Source organism: Pelophylax lessonae (genome assembly GCF_965119305.1).
Source record: "Pelophylax lessonae genome assembly, chromosome: 1".
Lineage (NCBI taxonomy): Eukaryota > Metazoa > Chordata > Amphibia > Anura > Ranidae > Pelophylax > Pelophylax lessonae.
In genome coordinates, this window is record NC_138768.1 from 305,267,366 (window position 1) to 305,290,591 (window position 23,226).

At 44.9% G+C, this 23,226-nt stretch overlaps 1 protein-coding gene across 1 annotated transcript in view; it reads right to left on the reverse strand.

The window, feature by feature from the left end:
* Positions 1–23,226, reverse strand: part of MED13L (mediator complex subunit 13L) — a 310,651-nt gene that overhangs the window by 47,801 nt on the left and 239,624 nt on the right. Inside the window, exons 23-28 of the mRNA XM_082258705.1 lie at positions 16,079–16,267; positions 14,635–14,858; positions 13,351–13,493; positions 13,104–13,262; positions 12,784–12,954; positions 4,817–4,965 (exon numbers count right to left, since the gene is read on the reverse strand). Of these exons, the coding sequence (XP_082114831.1) occupies positions 4,817–4,965; positions 12,784–12,954; positions 13,104–13,262; positions 13,351–13,493; positions 14,635–14,858; positions 16,079–16,267 (1,035 nt within the window). The remainder of the gene's footprint in view (positions 1–4,816; positions 4,966–12,783; positions 12,955–13,103; positions 13,263–13,350; positions 13,494–14,634; positions 14,859–16,078; positions 16,268–23,226) is intronic.

The following is a 23,226-nucleotide window of genomic DNA, read 5'->3' on the forward strand; positions in this document are numbered from 1 at the left end:
TCCTCCTCCTCGTTTTTGTAGCTGCAGAATATTTAGCCGGATTCTGGCATTACCGCCCCTCCAAATGAATTCTCTAAAAGCGCTATCAATCTTTTTTTATATATCCAAGTTCGGGAGTTTTGCAAGACGTAAAGTAATTGCGGCATCCAGATCATTTTTATTAAGTTACAACGTCCTGCCGTCGATAACGGGAGACGTTTCCACAATTTTACTTTATCCCTAAATTTAGTCAGTAGCGGCATAAATTATCTGCGATGTAGAATGAGGGTTTCTAGAAATTTGTATACCCAAATATTTAATTTTTTCCATTACTTGAATCTGGGCCACCTCCCTGGGGAGGGGTTTTTCCATGGGAGGCAACGGTAATAGACTATTTTGCCCAATTTATCTGGAGGCCCCGAAATTTGCCCAAAGCTATTAATAATGTCCAGAGCATTCTGTAGGGAACCCTGTGTGTCACCTAGGAATAGGAGAAGGTCGTCTGTGTATAGTGCGACGTTTTCCTCTGTGGCCCCTCTTTTAAACCCCATCACATTATCTGAGGTTCTCAAAGCTATTGCTAGTGGCTCTCTTGCAATGGCGAAGAGGAGGGGTGACAGGGGACAACCCTGTCTCGTTCCCCTCTCTAAGCCAAATTTTTCAGAAGTTTCATTGTTTACCCTGACTCTAGCTTCAGGTGTCTTGTATAGCATTTTAACCTATTTAATAAAAACTGGCCCTAATTGTACCCTTTCCATTATTTTCCAAAGATACTGCCACTCTAGGCTGTCGAAGACCTTGGTGGCGTCCAACGACAAGATCGCCTTCTCACCCCCAGCCTCTGTTGGTATCTGGAGATTCAAAAATACCCATCTAATGTTTGTACTTGTGGTTCTACCGGGTATAAATCCCGATTGATCAGGGTAGCTGCGTCCATCTTTAGTGTTTCATGCACAGATACAATCAGTGCATCCACTATCGCCTTTTCGTGTGCGGTCGCAGACGTGGAGGAATCATCCTCACTATCAGAGGATTCCAGGCGCGTGGTTGCAGACCCAGCAGGGTGACCCATGTAAGCGGCGGCCAAATCAGATTCAAGATCTGATGAGACAGGGGAAGGCGGGGAGAGCTTTTTGCTAGCCTGTCGCCCAAAAGCCACCTTCACCCGGGACACATGGGACTCAAGGACCGCCGTCAGTGCATGGATGGATGGATGGGACCTGCAGCCTCAGAGAGGGGATCAGGTGGGGAAATGTGCCTTGGCACTCCAGGTGTTTTGGAACTACATTTCCCATGATGCTCATGCACTCTGCAGTGTAGTTGAGCATCATGGGAAATGTAGTTCCAAAACATCTGGGGTGCCAAGGTTCGCCATCACAGGCCTAGGCTATAAGAAGATTGCCAAGACTCTGAAACTAAGCTGCAGCACGGTGGCCAAGACCATACAGCGGTTTAACAGGACAGGTTCCACTCAGAACAGGCCTCGCCATGGTCGACCAAAGAGGTTGAGTGCACGTGCTCAGCGTCATATCCAGAAGTTTGTCTTTGGGAAATAGCTGTATGAGTGCTCTCAGCATTGCTGCAGAGGTTGAAGGGGTGGGGGGGTCAGCCTGTCAGTACTCAGACCATACGCCGCACACTGCATCAAATTGGTCTGTATTGCTGTCGTCCCAGAAGGAAGCCTTTTCTAAAGATAATGCACAAGAAAACCCGCAAACAGTTTTCTGAAGACAAGCAGACTAAGGACCTGGATTACTGGAACCATGTCCTGTGGTCTGATGAGACCAAGATAAACTTATTTGGTTCAGATGTTGTCAAGTGTGTATGGCGGCAACCAGGTGAGGAGTACAAAGACAGATGTGTCTTGCCTACAGTCAAGCATGGTGGTGGGAGTGTCATGGTCTGGGACTGCATGAGTGCTTCCGGCACTGGGGAGCTACAGTTCACTGAGGGAACCATGAATGCCAACATGTACCTATGACATAGGGACGCAGAGCATGATCAACTCCCCCCTTCGGAGACTGGGCTGCAGGGCAGTATTCTAACACGATAACGACCCCAAACCCACCTCCAAGACAACCACTGCCTTGATAAAGAAGCTGAGGGTAAACATGATGGACTGGCCAAGCATGTCTCCAGACCTAAAACCTATTGAGTATCTATGGGGCATCCTCAAATGGAAGGTGGAGGAGCGCAAGGTCTCCAACATCCACCAGCTCTGTGATGTCATCATGGAGGAGTGGAAGAGGACTCCAGTGGCAACCTGTGAAGCTCTAGTGCCTTTGAGGGTTAAGGCAGTGCTGTAAAATAATGGTGGCCACACAAAATATTGACACTTTGGGCCCAATTTGGACATTTCCACTTAGGGGTGTACTCACTTTTGTTACCAGTGGTTTAGACATTAACAGCTGTGTGTTGAGTTATTTTGAGGGGATAGCAAATTTACACTGTTATACAAGCTGTACACTCACTACTTTACATTGTAGCAAAGTGTCATTTAGTCAGTGTTGTCACATGAAAAGATATAATAAAATATTTACAAAAATGTGAGGGGTGTACTCACTTTTGTAAGATAGTGTATATCCCTCTGCCTTTCTCTGCAGGAGTCTTAAAATCAGTGGCCTCATTTTTTGGCATTCCTGCTCTCGTAGTAGGCGATTTTAATAATGTCTTGGATGCTTCTTTAGATAAATTCTCAGATGGGCTCCTTGCCTAGAGGCCTATCGATGTTTGAGACTTGTTGCGGAGATGGGCTCGAGGGATGTCTGAAGAATGCGACATCCCCCAGTAAAACAATTTTCCTGTTAATCTGCGACCCATGGTGGTCTATCTACGATCGATCTGGGCTTAGCTAATGATGCGTCTGTCAATTATGAACCACGCACCATATCTGATAATTCTCCCCTATGGGTAAAATTAGCTAATGTGGAACCCCCAAAACTAGTTCTTAAGAAAATGAATCCCTTATGCCTTGAGTTTTTTCCTGATCCTGTAGAAGTGATATCCCATTTCTTTGCTATTAATGAGAATGCTTCCCAGGGTATGCTGTGGGATGCCTTCAAGGCTTTTCTGAGGGGGCAGTGTATAAAAATAATTTCTCACATTAAAACAGGTACAAAAGAATGGGAAACTACAGTTTTGCAAAAGGCTGCTAGGGCTGAAGCTGAATATGTAGCGCAACCAGATGATGGAAGTCGAAGGGCTTGGTTGGAGGCACAAGCTATGGCACAACAGGTGATTGTTACTAAGGCTGAAAACAAATGCTTTTTCCACGACAGGCATTCTTTGAGGAGGGGGAGGGAACAGATCATACTCTGGCTATGATGGACCACTGGAGGAGAGGTCCACTACTTTAGAAGGACCTCCTTAAAGGGGTAACGTACTGCAAAGCAATTCGGAACCATAAAAGGCAGCTTCAGAAGTTCCCAATCCTTGTAAATAAATGTATCAAAATATGCTGTATAAAGAAAACCCTTAGCAGACCTAGTCACTTTGTGCATACCAAAGGGGACAGCTGCCTCATTGGCAGAACCAGAAGGTTCCTCAATTTTCAACGGCTTGCACACGAATAACGGGGGCCCAAAGACAGCACAGGGCCCGCGGCGGTGGCAAAAACGCCCACAGCCATCTACCATAGGGGAGAGCACCATCAACACCAATCCACCTGAAGAGCACTATGAGTAGCCACACTGTCCAGCGAGGTGCATGGAGAAGCCTGCCCACCGTCCAGAGTCCAGGGACCCACCCCCAGCACAGGAGAAAATGGTGGGAGGACAAGAAAATGGCTGCTGCTGTGCTGCTAAACAAAAAATGGCTGACATGCAATTCCCAACCCAGCTCCCATGCTTGTCTGTGGGAAGGTTCACCCAAACAAAGCCGCCCCACGAGTCCACCAACAAATGGCCACTGGAGGCCAGGGAAAATGGCCGCCAGCTGCCCCAAAGCCACATGGTGGTCCCATGTTGTCTGCACAGACTCCCGTGCCCTGCCATGAAGGTAGAACTCCTGCTGGGGACCAGGAGCAGAGAGCACCCTGTCAAGGAGAGCCCAATACTATGCCATAAAGGTACCCAGGCCAGCTCAGCAGCAAGAAGAAGCAGAAGCCAGGGAGGCAGGTAGAAAAGGGGAGAGGGAAGCTCTGTGCCACCAGGGGGGACAGGCAGGGAACACCGAAGGCCAGGAGGAGAGGACCCCGCAGGACCTATCACCCCAGAAAATGCCTGCACTTACCAATCCAGCGGAACTTGTGGTTAAGGCTCCCGAGACAGATTCTCCTCTTCACCAAGGGGGTGCTGTTGGCCACGATAACACTGGGATACAAACTGCAGGCACCCGGCTTCCCTGGTCCAGGATGGTGCTGTTGCAGCCGATCCAGTGCGTTGCTAAAGGTCTATATGAGCTCATTGGCCAGACTAAAGTGACTACCGGATCTAGATTATCCAGCCTGTTGGCCAGCTCAGCTATTGACTGAAGATCTCCACACAAAAAATTCCCAAAGAAAAACGGAAAACAAGGCTATGCAGCCACAGGTCCCGATAGAACATGTTAACATGAACAACACATATGAACCTGTATCTGGTCCTGGTTGAAGATACCAGCTACTGACACCAGTTAATAAGCCTACAATAAAATAATTCTATCATCTACCAGCAATCTATAAAATGCATTACACTATTTAATCCACAAACAAACCTTCACATTTTATTTCCAATTCCTTTACTTTAGTAATGGTGCAGGGCAGCTGGATACACATTAGGCTGGGAATTATAGCAACCACAGTAAAACTTCAGAGCTTGGCAGGGCAGACCAATTCAGTATTCTTAAATCCCAGACTCACCCGACTGTGCTGGAAATGTGATCCAGCACCAATTCCTGTGGGAGAACCTGGAGAGGAGTTGGGGGGAGAATGTAGATTCCCTTGAATCAATATTCCTAGGTCATTTTCCATATCGGGCATATCCGGAAAGGCCAGGTCAAACATGTCATCTGAACAGGAGAGAGGAAAAGGTAGTTCACAAATGAGCAGTAGTACAATAATAAACTTTACTTGTCAATATACTGAGATCACTGCAGTCTACAATAAGATGTAGAGTACTACTATACAGCCTAAATAAAAAAAGCCTAATAGCAGATGTCTACCACACTGTACGTAGGTTAAAGAGGAGTTCCAGCCACCTATCAAAAAAAAAAAAAAAAAAAAAAGTCAGCAGCTACAAAAAGTGTTGCTGCTCACTTTTAAAAAACAGCCACTCACCTTTCCCATGGTCCGGCGGTGCACTCAGCACTGCCGTCTTCATCCTCTGTCCTCCGTCTGGCGCCAGCATCTTCACTATGGGCACCAGGTTGTGACAGCTTGCGGCTTCACAGCTGGGTGCCCACTATGGATTCGCGAGTCGCGATGCGCATTGTGAATTGAGGATGCAGTCTTCATTGACCTGTCAGTGTCCCAGAAGACTGCAGGGGGAGGAAGGAAGGAGGTAAGCAGGTACCTGCTCCCCCCCCGCCTTGGACATTGCCCTTTTGGGTGGAAGTCCACTTTAAGCAATTAGGGATCGGTCAAAATTTACACTACTGCACTGTGGTGCCATTCATTGTAAATAGCATCGTGAATGCCGGCGCTTTTGCAGTGCACCAAAACACACAATTATACACTACTGCGCAATGCAGGAGTGATTTCTGGTCCTTTGTGGTGCATTAACCAGTTCCGTACTGCCCACCGCATATATAATGCGGCAGGGCGGTCTGGCTGCGCAAAATCACGTACATGATTTTGTGCACGCGATCTAGGGGGCGCGGGCGCCCGCCGGAGCACCACTACTGCTGTGATTGGACACAGCAGGAGCCAATCAGCGGGCGCGATGGCCGCCTGGGACCCACCGATCGTTTGGAGGAAAGGCAGCACGGCAGTCTGCAATCTGCCTATGTAAAACAGGCAGACCAATGTTCTGTCAGGGAGTAAAAGAGAGATCTTATGTTTCAGCTAAACACTTCCTAGGAGCACACTTAACCTCTTGATCGCCCTTGGTGTTAAACCCTTCCCTGCCAGTGTCATTTATACAGTAACAGTGCATTTTTTTTTTTTTTTTAGCACTGATCACTGTATTGGTGTCACTGGTCCCCAAAAAGTGTCACTTAGTGTCAGATTTGTCAGCAGCAATGTTGCAGTCTCGTTAAAAATCACTGATCGCCGCCATTACTAGTAACAATAAAAAAATAAAAGTCAATAAATATCCCTATCTATCCCATAGTTTGTAGACGCTATAACTTTTGCGCAAACCAATAAATATACGCTTATAAGGGTTTTTTTTACCAAAAATATGTAGCAAAATACATATTGGCCTAAATTGATGAAGAAATTAATTTTTTTTTATTGGGTATGTTTTATAGCAGAAAGTAAAAAAAATGGGATTTTCGACTTACCGTAAAATCCATTTCTTTGATGTTCATTGACTGACACAGTTCCTTTTCCTCTTGACCATTGGGTTATACTGCCCCCTAAGGTCCCTTTCACACTTGTGGAACTTGTCCTGCGATTTGGGACTGCAAAATCGCATTACAAGTCGTTCATTATTTCCAATGAGTACCGTTCATATCGCACTGACTTCAACGTAGTCCCTGCACTACTTTGGACCAATTTTGATGCGTTTTGAGGTCCAAAGACATAGGCATTGCTTCAAGCCCAGTCAAAATCTCATCAAAGTCGCGGCAAAATTGCGGTAAAATCGTGCGCACAAGTGTGAAAGGGGCCTTAAGGAGTAGGACACAAGGCAGGAAAAAGCTTAACTACACAGATGGAGCAAGCCCCAGGGGGTATACCTCCAACTCTCAGCTATAGGCACTCATTTTTTTACAAGCGGTGTCAGAAGAAGAGGGTTGGGTGCTGTGTCCGTCAATGAACATTAGAGAAATGGATTTCACAGTAACTCAAAAATCCCATTTTCTCTTTCATTCATTGATGGACACAGCTTCTTATCCTCTTGACCATTGGGACGTCCCAAAGCAGTGTCAAATATAAAGGGGTGGGAACAGCAAGAAAAAATTCAAGGCTAAACCATAGCCAACCAGGTAACATGGAGCTCAACCATAAAACTGGAGCTCTCCTGAAAAACACAATAGGACCAGGTACTCTAAACAGCAGCCTGCAAAACCTTGCGGCCAAAAGAAGCATCAGCAGATGCCAACACATCTGCCTTATAAAACTTTGTGAAAGTGTGCACAGACGACCAAGTGCCCGCCTTGCAACCCTGCATCACTGACGCCTGATGATGGGAAGGCCCAGGAAGCACTAAGTGCCTGAGTAGAGTGCACCCTAAAGCGGAGTTCTGCCTCCCCCTCTCCAAAAATTAAAGGTCAGCAGCTACACATATTGTAGCTGCTGACTTTTAATACTAGGACACTTACCTGTCCTGAAGTCCAGCCAATGTCAGCACCGTAGCCGATGTTTCCGTCGGCTGTCGGGTGCTGCTGCCGCCGTCATTGCTGGTATAGGAACCCGGAAGTGAAGCCTTGCGGCATCACGGGCGGGCCCCTACTGTGCATGTGCGAAGCGCGCTGCACATTCCTACTGGCTCGGCGGCGGAGGAGGGGGGCCGAACTTCCAAGGGAGGGTGACGTATCTTGGAAATGGGGAAAGGCACCTGTCAAAAACAGGTACCCGTTACCCCCTCGCCCCCTTAAAGGTGCCAAATGTGGCACCGGAGGAGGGGAGGAAACAAAAGAGCGGAAGTTCCACTTTTGGGTGGAACTCCGCTTTAACAGGGAAAGGAGGAACCTGATCCTTAATGGATTAGGCCTGAATCACTGGCTCTCTGATCCATCTGGAAATGGTTGCAGCAGAAGCAGCCAACCCTTTTCGAAGTCCATCCATGAGTAAAAATAGTAAACCCGACTTCCTAAAAGACTCCGTAGCTGCCAGGTACACCCGATTGTCCGAACCTCATCCAGGGAATGCAAGGCAAATTTCCTTAGGATGTTTAGGTCTGGGACATAGGGAAGGCAACACAATGTCCACATTCAAATGGAAATCAAAGATGACCTTTGGAAGGAACGACGGGCAGGGACGAAGAACCACCTTATCGCTGTAAACCACCAGGTAAGGTGAATGACAAGACAACGCAGCTAGCCCTGACACCCAATGTCCAATTGATCCAAAGTCTGATCGCTCTGAGTTCCAGTACATTGATTGGCAGTCTGGACTATGGAAGCGTCCAGACCCCTTGAGCACAATCTGTGCCAAGAACGCCTCCCCACCCAGACAGGCTGCCATCCGTGGTGACAACCGTCCAGTACAGGGAAGAAAGGATTTTCCCTGTCGAAGTGCTGGAGAACAAAGCTACCAGATCAGGGACCCTCTCGTACCCCGGCTCAACAGGATCAGATTGTGTAAAGACTGAGGATCCGTGTCCCATTTCACCAGGATCTCTTTTTGCAGAGATCTTGTGTGGAACTGTGCAAATGGACCGCCTTGAAGGGAGACACCCTCAGGCCAAGCACCCGCATGCAAGCCCAGAGGGATGACCTTCTGCTGGACAACAGAAGCTGAATTGCCTCCAGCAATTTCCGGAATTTTACCAGGGAAAGAAACACTCTGGCTGAGGCTGAGTATAGAGTAAGACCTAAATAGTCCAGTCGTGTGGGCGGAACCAGAGCAGACTTCTGAAGGTTCAGAATCCAAGTGAACTCCCTCAGATTTCGCAGAGTAATCTCCAAGTTGTCAATCAAAGCAGTGGGGGACTGCGCTCAGAGAAGAAGATTTTCCAGGTAGCCCACCGAGTAGCGCGATCCCCCGCTGACGCAACAATGCTAGTACTGGGGCCAACACTTCCAAGAAGGCCCGAGCAGGGGCGAGACCAAAGGGTAACACCAGAAACTGATAATGCTTCTCGCCCCGATGTAGGGATGCCACTACTGTGCGAATGGACTCCATTCGGAACTTCTGTACCCGTAAGCGATCTGGGGACAAGCGCAGGTTGGATGGGAAGAACCTTTCCGGAGGAGAAGACCGAAACTCGATCTTGTAGCTGGACCGAATGACTTTGTGGACCCACTTGTCCTGTACCAGGGAGGTCCACGATCCTGGAAACCAGCGAAGACGCCCCCCCCCCCCCACCCCAGATACATGTGAGGGTGCCCCTTCATGCAGGGGAAGCCTTGTCGGCAGGTCTGGAAGAGCCCGCTCGTGGAGGCCCAGAAGGGCATAGATCCCTTGCCTTGAGGCTTCTTATGAGCCGAGAAGAATCTCCCCAATCTACGACTGGGCTCCTTGCCCTTGGAAGCCTGAGGAAGTAGAGTACTCTTCCCCCCACTGTGAGGCCCTTAATGATGTCCTCTAAGGAAGCTCCAAACAGGCGATCCCCCACAAATGGGAGATCAGATAAGACCTTCTTAGATTGGATACCTTTTCTGTCAAGAAAAGGTACCCAATCCCCCCTGAAAGATGCCAAGTGTGGGGGGAAGCATTTAAGCGGAGCTCCACTTTTGGGTGGAAGTCCGCTTTAAAGTTTCACGCACTGACACAATCAGCGCATCCACCAGCACCTTTTCATGCGCGGCTAGAGCAGCAGAGGAATCATCCTCACTATCTGAGCATGCAGGGTGCGTGGATGCAGACCCAAGAAGGGTAACTTGCATCCGCGGCTGCCGAATCAGATCCAGGATCTGATGAGACATTTTTGCTAGCCCGTTTTCCCAGGCCAAATCCACCTTGGACACTAAGGACTCCAAGACCACTTGTCAGCACAATCAGGGATTGGTGGAACCCGGAGGAGATCAGGTGGGGAAATGTGCTCCAGGGACTCCCATTAGTGAAGAGGGGGACCCACACAAAAAAAAAAAAAATGTATAACACTGCTAGGGACACCCCCACCACGCTGGCGGCACCACAGGGCTCAGCACAGAGCACTACCCCTGCTATAGCAGAGAAAGGAAGACAGAACCCCACAAAAAGACTCACCACCACCGATCAGATACTTACAGCCCCATGCTAACTGCACACCATGCGGTGATCAGGAAGAGAAAGATCCAGATATCTGCACTAGGGGATGAAGTCACCAACCATCTAACCATATAGCTTCAAAAACATGGCCGCCGCTATTTTCAATAGTAAACCACAAGAAAATGGGCACTGAGGCTACACAAACATGGCAGCCGTTGTACAGCGCAAAAAGCAACGAGAAAATGGCAGCACCATGCGGCTTACGGGGGCCCCTGGGGAGACCCCAGGAGCTTCGAACACAATCCCAGCAGGAAGGGGGGCCCTAGCAGTAGCCCCCGCCAGGTACAGCTCCTTCCCAAAATTCAGTCGTCCGGTCACTGGCGACACGCACCACCCCAACCCCCACCCCCCCAATCGGCAGTTCAACACCCCAGACCGACCTAGGAGGTATGGCCACTCCATGGGGGGGGGCACCGAGAAAAAAAAAAGGGGGGGGGACGGACGCAGCATAGGAAGGAGGGGGAACCAGGGGTCCGACCGTCCCAGGGAGGGGCCCACATCCATCCCAATACCCTCCAGGGGTACAGAGGGACAGCTACTTACTATACTAGGAACAGGGTGGGCACTGCTCCTGACAGACCACTGCTCCATCTGAATGGGGGGGGGGGCTGTCGGCCAGGAGGAATGCTCCGACTCAGGCCGAGGCCAGGTCGCATGCGCCCTCGTGAGACGTTTAACTCGCAGGCCAACCTAGTACGGAGCTGAGGCCTGCGCGCGCTCGCTGACCAGACTGGGGGGACTCTGTGGATCTAGATTATCCAGTCCGTCGCCCAGTCCGACAGCTGACTGTATATTCTCACAGGAAATTTAAAACATTTTAAATTTTAAACACATTTAAAATGGAAAAAAAATTGCCAGGACCAGAGATCCCAGCAAAATTGCCAGGACCAGAGATCCCAGCAAGGAACTAGGTCCTTACTCCTAAGCATAAAAAAAACTCAGCGCCTATAGCTGAGAGCGGGAGTATACCCCCTGCGATTACCCCATAGGCGTAGTCAAGCTTTTTCCTGCCTAGTGCCCTACTCCTCTACGGGCAGTATAGCCCAATGGTCAAGAGGATAAGGAGCTGCGTCCGTCAATGAACGAAAGAGAAGTTTTTTTTTTTTTCAAAACTATTCTTTTTTTGTTTATAGCGCAAAAAATTAAAACCACAGAGATGATCAAATACCAGCAAAAGAAAGCTCAAGCTCTATTTGTGGGGGGGGGGGGAAAGACAATTTTTTTTGGGTACAGCGTCACAAAATCGCGCAATTGTCAGTTAAAGCGGTTAAACGGCTTATTCAAATGAGTAGGGCGCCCCAATATAACATTTATACAAGAGTTAAAAGGCACCAAATGGACCACACGTGTTTGTTTTTAATGTCTTATGGGCTTTAACTGATCACCCAGGAGAGCGATCATTTTTTTTAATACAGCCTTTACCATATTTGATGATTAAATTAGATGATACTAATTCGAAGATACTGGAAGTCGGATACAACTAATTACATGATTGGCTTAATAAGTTACTAAATATTCAATCAAAAGAGCTATAAGCTGATATGCAAGGATATAAAGAGAAATCAGGATATATTGTTACTTTGGACAAAACATATAAATCCCTAGAAGTTTAGCTGTCACATTTAGGTCTGTTTCATAGGAGCTTCAGCTTGTATAAGAGCAGTGTGAACAGCAAGTTTTTACGAAGCATTCAGCAGGCTTTTGCAAAGCTTTAGGGTTTGTTCACACTTGTTCAAAATACTGACGCTTATCAAAAATGCCTATAGGGTTCGAGAGCATTAATAAGTGTGTTTGATAAGTGTTTAATGAAGGTTAAAAACGCTCCCCCCAAACTCCCTATGTGCATTTTCGGCATGGTTGACAGTTTTTGGTGCATTAAAACTGCATTACAAACGCATATTAACTGTAATGTACTAGCACGCTGCAAACGCGAATAGGAGTTGAAATTCTCCAAACTCAACATGAAGCGTCGATTTTGAAGCAAAGCGATGCTAAAGCTTTATGTTTTGATAATGTGAACAGCACTATGCGCTGTCCATATTATTACCTGCTAGGGCATTTGAAGAGCCGGCTTTTAATGCCGGTGTAAACTAGGCCTTAGGCAAGCTTCAAGTAGCTCTCTCTAATCCTTTAAAGCAGTGGTCCTCAACTCCGGTCTTTGGGGCCCACTAACAGGCCAGATAATAAGTATTACCTTGGGGAGATGCAGACTAGAATACTGCAATCACTGAGCAGCAAATTAGATCACCTGTGATATAATTTAGTTATCTTGCAAATCTGGCCTGTTAGTGGGACCAGAGGACCAGAGTTGAGGACCACGGCTTTAAAGCACCCTTTAGCTCCTGTTTGGAAGGGTTATACACAGATCATAATAGGAGTGCTGATTGCCACTTTAAACAAGCTGCTAGCATGCTTCAGCAAGCGTTCAACAAGCTTCAAATAGTGCTGAAGCCTGCTAGCACCTTATTTAAAATGGCAATCAGCACTTCCATTGAGATCTGTGTTCAATCTTTACAAACAGGAACTGAAGGACCGTTTAAAAACTTAGACAAAGCTTGCTCAAAGCTCTGAAAATGTTTTGTAAAAGCTTGCGGTTTACAGTGCTCTTGTACAAGCTGAAGCCTGTGTGAAACAGGCCTAAAGGTTGGACTTTTAGACTTCCTTGGAATTTTGTGGTGTTTGTGCCCAACGTGTTTGTAATATTGCATTTTCTTTATGAATAGAGCATATACATTTTAACCACTATGGGGAAAAAAATAAAAAATATATGATTGCTATATTTATTTCCATGGCCAATAATAAGAATATACCGTTGCTGAAACCATCTTCATTCGCAAAATTAGCAGGAGCAACCTGGATGGTGGCTGATGTAGGAAATACCAAGATATGGGTGCAAGAGGCATCTTGTGGCGTGCTGAGTTGAGAAGTCTGCAGATTTAAAGCAGTACTTCGACCAAACACAGATCCCATTGTAACTGCATCTGTGGAGGCGGGAATTAACAGCCTATTAGGAAAATACTATTAACTATATCATACACAGAATCATATAAAAAGTAGTATTTTTACTTTATTAAATCATAAAGCAAAAGTAAAGATTTACTTAAGAAAGATGACAAATTTTGAGAATCACCTGGCATTACGTTAAAGGACCCCTGTGGTTCCATTGCTACAAGGCAGGCACTAAGAATGGATGGTGAGTCTGCAGCAGAAATGCCACACATTCTGCATGCTTCTTTTAGCTGACGGCTAATATTCTGAAGAGAGCATTCTCCTAGTAAAATACTCCAATCTGAAAAATAATTTAATACATTAAAAGAAGGAAGAACCAATTATATATTATAGCTTTGATTCAATCTACAGGTCTTTAAATTACATACCTTTTAGCTCACCATGGCCCAGTCGTCCAAGACGCCCAATCACCACTCTCCAGGGTACCGATGTCATTTGCATTAGACCCACACACCACTCCCATAGCTTCTGCAGTCCAATTTTCCGCGCTGAAACTCTGCTTCTTCTAAACCTGCAGAATTACCAAAGCTGACTGTGATACTGCAGGCAAACTATATGTTCTGATTAGATACTTCTGAATAGTCACTAACATTGCAACCACTTCTCTTTAATTTCAGATTTCAATTAAATCAGTCACCACTAAAAGGAGCTCATACCATACTTCTTAAACTGATAAGTCAGTTTCTCTGCCATACATGGAGTGTTGGCATAGCAGAGCTTTGTTAAAATACTTTAAAGTGTGCTGCATTTCCTCTTGACTGGCAGCCTGACGTGCTCATTAATTAGTGTGAACCTGTAGTTTTCACTTCTCTTCCCCATTTCTTTCAGTCAATGAAAGCAAACATCTTGACCCTCCCCCCCTCAACTTTAGAGGTCTTATTCTTATTATATTACTCACTCTTAACAGGGGAGGGCAAGTATGTGTAGCAGGCCTTTTGGGGATTAAAGTAAATATATGGGGGGGGGGGGCCGTGTTTATTTTAAACAATGTTTACCTGGAAATGCAGTTGATTATAAGGCTCCTTTCACACGGCCGCTCCGTGTGAAAGGTCCGCTGCGGGACTTTTTTTTTTTTTTTTTTCCACGGAGCGGATGACATTTCTGTCATCCGCTCCGTGTGCCCGCATATCATCCCATCCGTTTGCGGATGATATGCGGACATAATGTAAGTATATGGCACTGCGGATGTCAGCGGATGACACCGCTGACATCCGATTTTCCTTCCTTTCCGTTTTTTACACGGAAGAAAAAATGGGGTTCTGTTCCATTCGTAAAAACGGAACAGAACTGAAAGGAGGAAAATCGGGTGTCAGCGGATGGTATTCCGCTGACACCCGCAGTGCCATTCACTTACATTATGTCCGCAAATCATCCGCAAACGGATGGGATGATTTGCGGACACACGGAGCGGCCGTGTGAAAGGACCCTTATAGCTTATATTACATGGTTCTATTTACACTATTTTACAAATATTTAACCTGTAATTTCAAGAGATAGATGGCAATCTATGGAAACCAGAAATTCTTCTAATTTCTAAAACCCAAAGTAAAAACCTGCAGTTTCTTCATCTGGTGTGTATTTATATTAGTTAGGCCAAGAAGTGCTAACTGTTATCATACAAAGATACCTAAAAAAATGAATATCCTCCTCACCTGTTGGGCACGTGGATGTTTACAATGCAGGTATCTAGTAGTTCACCTTGTAAATCAGTACAGGAAGCCAGTAGCCAGCGCTGGTCATGGGACAGGCAATATCCCACAAATAGAACATTGTACTTCTGCCCAGCTTCACCAAATGTTTCTCCAAGTTCTGTCTGCTTGTCTTTAGTAGGGGCAAGCAGAAAAGGAGGCGAGTAAAGCTGTCCAGGAAATTGGTGCTGTAAAAACATGTATATATATATATTTTTTTTTCTTTTTAAACAATTACCTCAATGTTACATAACCACAAGATCTTGCTCTCTCTTTACCCTCCTTCCCCAGGCTTTTAAACATATCTTTTCCACTCCTGCAACATGATTATTAACCACTTGCCGACCGCCGCACGACTATTTACGTCGGCAGTCAGCCCCTCACAGGCAGAGTGACGTAGATCTACGTCGCTAGCCTGTGAGGGTCTAGGGAGCGAGCGCCGCCGGAGGCGCGCTCCCGCGTGGTCACGGACCCCCCCGCGTGTGTGACCGGCGGACCCGATGTCCGCCGGTCACTCGGCGATCGTCGGTGCAGAGGGAGAAAGGCAGGCGGCTGATGTAAACAAGCTGCCTGTCATTCTCCCCTGTGTAGAAACAGTGATCATACGGTTCTACTATGTAGGACCGTTGATCACTGTTCCTACAGCTCAAGCCACAGCCAATCAGTTAGAATCACGCCCCTAGGGACACACAAAACCCCTCCCCCTAAAAAAAAAGTTAACCCCTTCACTGCCAGTGTAATTTTACAGTAACAGTGCATATGTATAGCACTGATTAATGTAGAAATGTCACTGGTAACCCAAAAAGTGTCGAAATTGTCAGTCAAGAGTCCGATCTGTCCGCCGCAATGTCGCAGTCCCGCAAAAAAAAAAAAAAAACGCAGATCGCCGCCATTACGTGTTAAAAAAAAAAACAACAAAAATGACAAAAATCTTTCCCTTTGTTAGTAAACGCAATAACTTTTGCGCAAACCAATCAAAATACGCTTTTTGCGATTTTTTTTACCAAACATATGGTTAAAAAAAAAAATTGGCCCAAAATGTTAAAAAAATTTGATTTTTACTTTTTTTGGGGGGGGGGGGGGGGGGGTTCATATAAAAAAAAATGTGAAAAATATTGTTATTTTTGCAAAATTGACGCTGTTGTTTATATCGCAAAAAGTATAAATCGCACAGGTGATCAAATACCACCAAAAGAAAGCTCTGTTTGTGGGAAAAAAAGGACGTCAAATTTGTTTAGGTACAGCGTCGCACGACCGCGCAATTGTCCGTTAAAGTCACGCAGTGCCGAATCGCAAAATAGGCCCTGGTCAGGAAGGGGGTAAAATCTTCCTGGGCTTAAGTGGTTAAGATCTACTGAAAGGTCACTACACAAAGCAAAATGTACTTAGCCATCCATATCCAAGTTACCTCAGAGTTCTTCAGTATTGCATTCAGAGCGGCAGATGGACCAAATCCAGTTAGTGGTTTGATGGGAATTTGTGTGGCTACTGGCCGTTTGCACTGGCAGTATACAGAAAATGCTAAAGATTTTAAGTGCTGGATGTAGGAGACTGTTTCATCATGCACAGTCTGCAGTAGATAGCGACATGGGACCACCTATAACAAAGGGGGGAAAAAAACATTAATAAATATTATTAGGGCTGCCTCTAACGATTATTTTCATAATCGATTAGCTGGGCAATTGTTTTTCGATTAATCGGATAATAACCTTAAAAGGTATGGTGTATAAATTTAGTATATGTAAAATGTAAAGTAAAAAAAAAAAAAAAAAAAAGGCAATTTAAATGTTTTAAATATCTATATGCAGTGGTAAATATACAAAAACAGCTATATGGTTAGGGAGCAAAATCTTTAATCCACTCTAAGAATAACAGACAGAAGAGATCTACTGTATATTCTATTATAGGTTGAATCTGGTAAATACCATTAGACTCCGAGGTCAATTTATTTATTTTTTTTAAGAAAAATAAAAAAAATAAAGACTGTTTTGCCGATTTTCTGTTTTGCCGATAACTGTAATACATGAATGTATGACAGACTTCCTTGCCATAGGCCGGTGGTTTTATAAAAGCTACCTGCGCCTGCTGGTTGACGCTGGCCATACAAAAACAATGTCTTCCTTAACCACTTGCCGACCGCCGCACGACTATCTACGGCGGCGGTCAGCCCCTCACAGGCAAAGTGACGTAGGTCTACGTCGCTCGCCTGTGAGGGTTTAGGGAGCGAGCGCGCGCCGCCGGAGGCGCGCTCCCGCTCCCGCGTGGTCACGGACCCCCCCGCGCGCGTGACCGGCGGACCCGATCGCCGCCGGCCACTCTGCGATCGGCGGGGGAGAGGGAGATAGTCAGGCAGCTTGTGTAAACAAGCTGCCTGTCATTCTCCTCTCTGTATGAGAGCTGATCACATGGATCTACTATGTAGATCCATTGATCACTCTGCATACAGTTGAAGCCACAGCCAATCACAGTTAGAATCACGCCCCTAGGGACACACACAGCCCCTCCCTCTCAAATAAAGTTAACCCCTTCACTACCAGTGCATTTTTACAGTAACAGTGCATATGTATAGCACTGATTACTGTAGAAATGTCACTGGTAACCCCAAAAGTGTCAAAAATGTCAGTCAAGGGTCCGATCTGTCCGCCGCAATGTCGCAGTACCGCAAAAAAAATCGCAGATCGCCGCCATTACGCGTTAAAAAAAAAAAACAACAAAAATGACAAAAATCTTTCCCTTTGTTAGTAAACGCAATAACTTTTGCGCAAACCAATCAAAATACGCTTTTTGCGATTTTTTTTACCAAACATAGGTAGCATAAAACAAATTGGCCGAAAATATTAAAAAATTTTGATTTTTACATTTTTTTTTGGGGGAATTTCATATAAAAAAAAGGGAAAAATATTGCTATTTTTGCAAAATTTACGCTCTTTTTTTGTTTATAGCGCGTGATCAAAAAATCGCACAGGTGATCAAATACCACCAAAAGAAAGCTCTGTTTGTGGGAAAAAAAGGACGCCAAATTCGTTTCGGTACAGCGTCGCACGACCGCGCAATTGTCCGTTAAATTCACGCAGTGCCGTATCGCAAAATGCCCTCTGGTCGTTTAGCAGCCAAATCCTCCGGGGCTTAAGTGGTTAAAAAAAAATAAATACATTTTCTTTTTAAGAACGTTCCTACGATTTTTTTAATCATTAGTGGGGTCAAATTGACGTTCGTTTCCGACCACAGTGGCGGGAAAGTTTGAAGGAGCAGTATAGAAAACTTCTTGGTAAAAGGAATTTTCAGACAGTGTAAGTAGTTTTCGTTCAGAAATTAGATTCATTTTAAAATTGAATGTTAAAAGCAAAAGCAAGTGAAGTTTTCAAAACAACATTCTTTCATTCAGCGAATGTACAAAGATTTTTCATATGAATATTCTCATCTGAAAATCAATACGTGTATGGCCAGCATATAGTACAAAAATAGCAGATAATCGCTGCTATAAGGCATTCATTTATACTGTGAAACAGTGAATGTCATAATATATATTACATATATATATATATATATATATATATATATACACACATACACACACACACACACACACACACACACACACACACACACAGTATGTATATATAGTAATAAATACACCCAGAAGTAGGATATATGGGCCATAAGTGTGTGCAGCCTATTGCATTGGGGAGTGCACCCAGAAGCTCAAAACACACATGCCTTTCTCTGCAGCCTCAGCTGCACCGGACAAGTAATGAATGGGAAGTGCGCAGCTTCCTGTTCATTCACAAACTGAAGCATAGTAAGTGCTTAGTATAGTTTACTACGCTTCAGTTATGGTTGAACACAGTGAGTGTGTGTGTGTTCATTTAGAACAGGAAGGGCAGGTAAATGACATATTGATTAACCCCTTCCCCCACTCTCCATCCTGAAACATCCCCCACAGCAGCCAGGGGGTGAGGAGGGAAGCCAGCAGCAGCAGAGTGATTAGGGTGTGCCTAGGCACACCCCCTGTGCACACCTATGATATGGGTATTTTAATTAGGAGTCAGACATGAGGCTATAGGAAAGGTGGAAGGGAGATCTAAATCTTTTATATTAAAGTAGCCCTAAAAGCTGAAACTTTTTTTTTCCATGGATATGATGATTTTAAATACAATGCACCATAATGGTAAAAGTTTACTTGAAATGTAATTGTAATGCCTTATATTACCTCCAGTCTATCAGCCTCCACCTTCTCTGGGTTCGGATGCTGATCTTCCCTGCAAAGAGTCTTTAAACTGTTTATTTTCTTAACAAATATGTTATACTTACCTGCTCTGTGTATAGGTTTTGCACAGAGCAGGCCTGGTTCTCCTCTTCTGGGGTCCCCCACTGAAACTTCTGGCTCATCTTGCCTTCAGAGTGCCTCAATAGAAAGCTGCAAAGTAAGTATAGAGTGCCCCTATAGCAAGGTAAACCACTCACTTCCTGCCAAGGACTACATTTCCAATGAGGCATTGCTCCTCACACATTCACAAGTTCTCAGGCACTTACTGACATGTATGGACAGTGTACTGAGTTTTGTGTGTGCAGCACTGTATTTCCTGATATTCAAACAAATAATGCATTCTGTATGCAGGCCAACTAATCGGCTAACCAACTAGTGGATTATAAAAATAGTTGACAACTATTCTCATAATCGATTAGTGGTTGATGAATCGATTAGTTGTTTTGGCCATAATTATTTTATATATATATATATATATATATATATATATATATATATATATATATATATATATATATATATATATATATACATACACACACACACACACACACATACATACATATATATATATATAAAAAACAGAGGGTATATAAAGTCTACACACCCCTGTTAAAATGTCAGGTTACTGGGATGTAAAAGAAAGACAGACAAAGACAGATAATTTCAGAAATTTCCACCTTTAGGCTCCATGTACACGGGACGTTGTTAAAAGTCCCTTTGAATGCTGGAATTTCTAGGACGTTTGAAACGTCCGTTCAGTCGCGTTTGTACCCGCGTTTGGCGGGCGTTTAGCAGCGTTTGGCGGGCGTTTAGCAGCGTTTGCGGGCGTTTGCGTTTAGAAGCGTTCCTAGAGGTCAAAAAAATTATTCCCCTTTAAAATGGAAAAACGCGAACGCTAAACGCGGGTCATCGCGTTCAGACGCGTTCGGACGCGTTTAGACGCGTTCGGACGCGTTTAGACGCGTTCGGACGCGTTTGTGCGTTTGAAACGCTGGGAAACACACGTTCGAACGCAAATAATTGCGTTCTAAAAACAGTCCCTGAACGCAACTGCCTGCAAATGACTGTAAACGACCCTGTGTACATGGACAGATAAGATAAAATGTAGATGGGTTCAGGGGCTTCTGAAAAAAACGCCCAACTGCTCCTAAACGGCCATTTCCAGCGTCACGTGTACATGGAGCCTTAATGTTACCTACAAACTGTACAACTCAATTGAAAAACAAACTGCAATCTTTTTTTTTTTTTTTGGGGGGGGGGGGGTGTTCAGAATTAAGCAAGTCACATTAAAACTCATGTTAAGCCCACGTTCACATTGGTCTGATTTGACAAGTCAAATCACTGTCCGAATCAGTGCGACGCCGACATTGCAGCGCCGCACTGATTCCCAGAAGTAGCTTCTGTACTACTTTTGGCGACTTCGGGGGGGGGGGGGGCAATTTCCACAGACATCTGTGCCAGAACAGAGGTCTCTGAAATTACCCCTGAAGTTGGACTGAAATGCCGGCCTGAAATCGTGCGAATTCCTGTGAACTCGCGCAATTTCAAAATGGCCTTGGTGTGAACCTGGGCTAAATGGAAGTCAGTAAACACCTGCCATCATTTAAAGTGCCTTTGATTAACCCCAAATAAAGTTCAGCTGTTCTAATATGTCTTTCATGACATGTATTTAGTCACATCAGACAGCGAATGCCATGGTCGGCAGAGAGCAAAAAACATCTGAAGTCTCCCAAAAGCATGTGGGAAAATGTGTTCTGGTCTGATGAAACCAAGGTTGAACTTTTTGGCCATAATTCAAAAAGATAGTCAGGTCCATAAATATTGGGACATCGACACAATTCTAATCTTTTTGGCTCTATACACCACCACAATGGATTTGAAATTAAACAAACAAGATGTGCTTTAACTGCAGATCTTCAGCTTTAATTTGAGGGTATTTACATCCAAATCAGGTGAACGGTGTAAGAATTACAACAGTTTGTTTGTGTGCCACCCACTTTTTAAGGGACCAAAAGTAATGGGACAGATTAACAATCATAAATCAAATTTTCACTTTTTAACCACTTGCCGACCGCCGCCCGACTATATACGGCGGCGGTCAGCCCCTCCCAGGCAAAGTGATGTACCGGTACGTCACTAGCCTGTGAGCCAATAGGGGGCGGGCGCGCTCCCGCTCGTACCCTAAGAAGCCCGTGCGTGTGACCGGCGGACCCGATGTCCGCCGGTCACTCGCGATCGTCGGGTGGAGAGGGAGAAAGGCAGGCGGCTAATGTAAACAAAGCCACCTGTCATTCGTCCCTGTGTAAAAGCACAGATCATACGGTCCTGCTATGTAGGACCGTTGATCTGTGCTGTTACACACACAGCCACATCCAATCAGTTAGAAGCATGCCCCTAGGGACACACTTAACCCCTCCCTCTCCAATAAAGTTAACCCCTTCCCTCCCAGTGTCATTTTTACAGTAACAGTGCATATGTATAGCACTGATTACTGTAGTAATGTCACTGGTACCCCCAAAAGTGTCAAGAATGTCAGTCAAGGGTCCGATCTGTCCGCCGCAATGTCACAGTCCCGCAAAAAAAAAAAAAAAACGCAGATCGCCGCCATTACTCGTTAAAAAAAAAACAACAACAATAAAAATTACAAAAATCTTTCCCTTAGTTAGTAAACGCAATAACTTTTGCCCAAACCAATCAAAATATGCTTTTTGCTATTTTTTTTACCAAAAATATGTAGCAGAAAAATTGGCCTAAAATGTTAAAAAAAATTTGATTTTTTCATTTGTTTTTTGGGAAATTTCATATAAAAAAAATGTGAAAAATATTGTTATTTTTGCAAAATTGTCCCTCTTTTTTTGTTTATAGCGCATGATCAAAAAAAAAAAAAAAAAAAAAAAATCGCACAGGTGATCAAATACCACCAAAAGAAAGCTGTTTGTGGAAAAAAAAAAAAGGACGTCAATTTTATTTGGGTACAGCGTCGCACGACCGCGCAATTGTCCATTAAAGTCACGCAGTGCCGAATCGCAAAATAGGCCCTGGACAGGAAGGGGGTAAAATCTTCCGGGGCTTAAGTGGTTAATACTTGGTTGTAAACCCTTTGCAATCAATTACAGCCTGAAGTCTGGAACACAGACATCAACAGATGCTGAGTTTCATCCCTGGTGATGCTCTGCCAGGCCTCTACTGCAACTGTCTTCAGTTCCTGCTTGTTTTTGGGGCATTTTCCCTTCACTTTTGTCTTCAGCAAGTGAAAGGCATGCTCCATCGGCTTCAGGTCAGGTGATTGACTTGGCCATTGCATAACATTCCACTTCTTTCCCTTAATAAAACTCTTTGGTTGCTTTTGCAGTATGCTTCGGGTCATTGTCCATCTGCACTGTGAAGCACCGTCCAATGAGTTCTGAAGCATTTGGCTAAATATGAGCAGATAATATTGCCTGAAACACTTCAGAATTCATCCTGCTGCTTTTGTCAGCAGTCACATCATCAATAAACACAAGAGAACCAGTTCCATTGGTTAGCCATAAATGCCGCCCACGCCATGACACTACCACCACTTCACTGATGAGGTGGTATGCTTTGGATCATGAGCAGTTCCTTTCCTTCTCCATACTATTCTCTTCCCATCACTCTGGTACAAGTTGATCTTGGTCTCATCTGTCCATAGGATGTTGTTCCAGAACTGTGAAGGCTTTTTTAGATGTTTTTTGGCAAACTCTAATCTGGCCTTCCTGTTTTTGAGGCTCACCAATGGTTTACACCTTGTGGTGAATACTCTGTATTCACTCTGGTGAAGTCTTCTCTTGATTGTTGACTTTGACACACATACACCTACCTCCTTGAGAGTGTTCTTGATCTGGCCAACTGTTGTGAAGGGTGTTTTCTTCACCAGGGAAAGAATTCTTCGGTCATCCACCACAGTTGTTTTCTGTGGTCTCCTGGATCTTTTGGTGTCGCTGAGCTCACCGGTGCGTTTTCTTTTTAAGGATGTTCCAAACAGTTGATTTGGCCACACCTAATGTTTTTGCTATCTCTCTGATGGGTTTGTTTTGTTTTTTCAGCCTAATGATGGCTTGCTTCACTAATAGTGACAGCTCTTTGGATCTCATATTGAGAGTTGACAGCAACAGATTCCAAATGCAAATATAGCACACTTGAAATTAACTCTGGACCTTTTATCTGCTCCTTGTCAATGGGATAATGAGGGAATAACACACACATAGCCATGGAACAGCTGAGCAGCCAATTGTCCCATTACTTTTGGTCCCTTAAAAAGTGGGAGG